The 3,194-nt window shown below is 61.1% G+C and overlaps 1 protein-coding gene across 1 annotated transcript in view; it reads right to left on the reverse strand.

Moving 5' to 3' along the window:
• MEX3B (mex-3 RNA binding family member B) overlaps positions 1–2,802 on the reverse strand; it is a 3,283-nt gene extending 481 nt beyond the window's left edge. The window contains 4 exon segments of the mRNA XM_070953670.1: positions 1–483; positions 583–1,123; positions 2,563–2,679; positions 2,682–2,802. The exon segment at positions 1–483 is cut by the window's left edge and continues 83 nt beyond it. Of these exon segments, the coding sequence (XP_070809771.1) occupies positions 1–483; positions 583–1,123; positions 2,563–2,679; positions 2,682–2,802 (1,262 nt within the window).
• Positions 2,803–3,194: the final 392 nt, after the last annotated feature.

Consider the following 3,194-nt stretch of genomic DNA (forward strand, 5'->3'; position numbering starts at 1 on the left):
CCGGAGTGCAGGGGAGGGGAGAGGCGCGTCGGAGGCGGAGCCTGCGGAACTCCCCGCCTCTGCCCGCCGCTCACAAACAAGGCCAGGTTGGCGGCGGCGGGAGCCGGAGCCGAGCCGGGAAAGGCGGCGGCGGCGGGGGAAGCCAAGCTGGGCCCGGGGCTGCGCTCGTACTGCGACCACAGCAGCTGCGGGGGAGGAGCCGGCGCCAGATCGAAGCCCGGCGGGGAATCAAAAGCTGGCAGCTCGGCGGGGCAGCCGTCGGGCGAAGCCAAGCCTTCCGAAGGGGTCCCGTAGACGCCGTAGCCGTTGCTGGGGGCGCCGTTGGACGGGAAGCCCAAAGAGGCCGGGCTGGGCGGGCTGTAATCGGCCAAGCGGCCGTTGTTGCTGCCGAAGTAGGAGTCGGTGGAAGCGCTGCCCAGCGAGCTGGAGCTGTCGTTGCGGTAGTTGCAGAAAGGCTTGCGGGCCGGCGTCGGGGTGATGCTGCTGGAGGAGGAGGAAGAGGAGGAGGAAGAAGAGGAGGAGGAGGAAGAAGAGGAGGAGGAAGGAGGAGGGGGCGGGGGAGGAGGAGGAGGAGGAGGGGGCGGCGTGGGCTTACTCCAGAGGCTGCCGGCGCCCCCTCCGCCCAGCTCGAAGCCCACGTCGGTGCCGTTGGCGTGGAAATCGTTCTCGTCGATCAATTCGATCAAGCCGCCAGTCCTCATGGCGATGTGAGCTTCGATTTCCTCGCGGGCGCGATCCACGTTCTCCGGCATGCCGGTCACTTCGAAAACCGGCTCTTTGTCCCGGCTGGGCGTGACGATGTAAGTGTGGGTTTGCTGCTGGATGCGCTTAATAGTAGCTCCTTTGGGTCCCACTACCAAACCGACCACCCGGTAAGGTACCCGCACTTGGATGGTGGTTTGGCCCGGCAGGTTAGGCGGGCTGGGCACCGAGCCGTTCAAAACGGTGTTTTTGTTGCGGGAGGCGCGGATCATGGAGAAATGTTCCGCCGCCGAGATGATCTCCCGCCTGGCCATGGCTACATCTTCTTTCCTGCCCGTGACCACGAAGAGCGGCTCCTCGCCCCGCACCGGCGTCTTGATGTAGGTGTTGGTTTTGGCCCGCAGCGCTTTGATTTTGCAACCTGAAGAGAGGAGAGGATGGCAGGGGAGGGGGAGGAGGAAGAGGAGGAGGGGGAGGACGGAGTTGGAAAAGGGGAGGGGAGACAAGAGCCGGGTTACACCTCCATCTCTCGGGGGCAACGCGCGGGAGAGGGACGGCGGTGCAACCTGTCAGCCGGCCAAGCTATTGTCTCTCCGATTCCCGCCCCCCCCACTCCCACACCCCGAGTGACACAAGAGTCCCCAACTACGAGGAGGGGGAAAAAAAATCAACCCCAGATACACCACGCCCCTCTCTCTCTCTCCCCCCGCCTGGCCGCTGCCACTAATTCCCATTGGTCACCAATGAGCGCTTGGGGAAAAAGAAAAGAAAAAAGAATCACCAACAAGGCGAAAGCCCCCCCCCAACCCCCACTCCCCAGCTCCATCTCTTCCCCAGCAACGCACCGAGCCAGCGGAGCCCGGTCCGCGGACAGTCCCGAACGTTAACGTTAAGCACGCGTCTAACACGACCCTTACCCAAAAACGAAGAAACCGACAAAACAAAATGCGGAGAGACGTATCCGCTGGTGTGCCCCTCTTTTACAGGCGCAAGGAGAAGCCCCCCCCCAAAAAAAAACCCTTCGGAGAGACCCCATGGGGTATATAATGCGGATGCCTTCCCGAGCCCCGCGGTCCCATCCCGGTTGCTCCGCCAGGGGAAACACCCCTGCGTGTCCAGAGCCGGAGAATAACAATAGCAGCCCACGAGCTGGGTGGAGCGTCCCGTTTCTCTCTCTTTCCCCCCCCCCCACCCTCGCACACCCCTTCCCGTGCAATTGATTTTTATTTTTTTAAGAGCCGAAGATGCAAACATCTGGCTGCCAATTGCCTCCGCCACATTTCTGCACTTTTCTCTTTGTCTTAAGCCGCGGGAAGGGGGCGTTGCGAATCGGCGCCCAGGTGGATGCCCACCAAGTCGAGCCTTCCTTCCTTCCCTCCTTTCTTCCTTCCTTCCCTTCCCTTCCCTCCCTCCCTCCTTCCTTCCTTCCCTCCCCTCCCTCCTTCCTTCCTTCCCTCCTTCCTTCCTTCCTTTCCTTCCTTCCTTCCCTCCCTCCTTCCTTCCATCCCTCCTTCCTTTCCTTCCTTCCTTCCTTCCTTCCTTTCTTTCCCTCCCCTCCCTCCCTCCCTCCTTCCTTCCTTCCTTCCTTCCTTCCTTCCCTTCCTTCCTTCCATCCACACCATCCATCCACCCTTCCTTCCCTTTCTTTCTTGCCACGGGGGAAAAGCTCCCCTCTCGAACCCACTCTCGGCCCAAACTCAGCCACCTGGGAAGAGGCGGGTGGCGGTGAAGACTTGCAGCTAAACTCTCCCCGTTTCCTTCCTTCCTTCCCCGCCCGGCCCCACGGATGCACGGACGGACCCCCTACCCCACCCACCCACCCCACAACCCCAAGAAAAGCAAGCGATCAGCGCAGCCCACCTTGCCTGCCCACGATCTCGGCGACGTGTTCCGAGCTTGGCACGGGGACGCATTCGGTCATGTTCACGCTCTTTTTGCGCGGCTCGTAAAGGGAGCCCGTCTCGTCGCTGTCAAAGCGAGGAGGGAGAGTTGATCCAAGGCGATCTGAAGAGCTCTTTGGTCATCCAGGGTCTCTCCTCCTCCTCCGCCGCCGCCGCCGCTCCCATGCCGCTCCATGTCCGCAAACAACGAACTGGGCATAGTCCCGGTTGAATGGATGGGATCGCGCCCTCCTCTGCTTTTCCCTTCTGCTCTCGAACCGGCGGCGCGGGGGCGCGGGGGGGGGGAGGAGGAGGAGAAAAAGAAGCAACCCCCCCCCTCCAAAAAATAAAAATTTCAGACACAAAGGAAGAAGAGAAGGCGGCAGATGGCCAGTTCAGCAGCGGCGGCAAGCACGGAAAGAAACCGGCGGCGCGCGAGCGCTTGCTTTGGATAGCAAATCCTGGACGCTGGTTTAAGATTGCAAAGCAGCCTCCCCCGAAATCTCCGCTTGTTGTTTTTTCTTTCTTTCTCTCTCTCTCTCTCTCTTTTCTTCCCCCTCCCCGACTGTAGTTTCCTTGTGCCTTAAAAAAAATATCGCCTCCTTTTTCTTT

This window comes from Pituophis catenifer, unplaced genomic scaffold (genome assembly GCF_029215685.1).
Source record: "Pituophis catenifer annectens isolate HBS135680 unplaced genomic scaffold, rPitCat1.0.hap2 SCAF_14, whole genome shotgun sequence".
NCBI lineage: Eukaryota > Metazoa > Chordata > Lepidosauria > Squamata > Colubridae > Pituophis > Pituophis catenifer.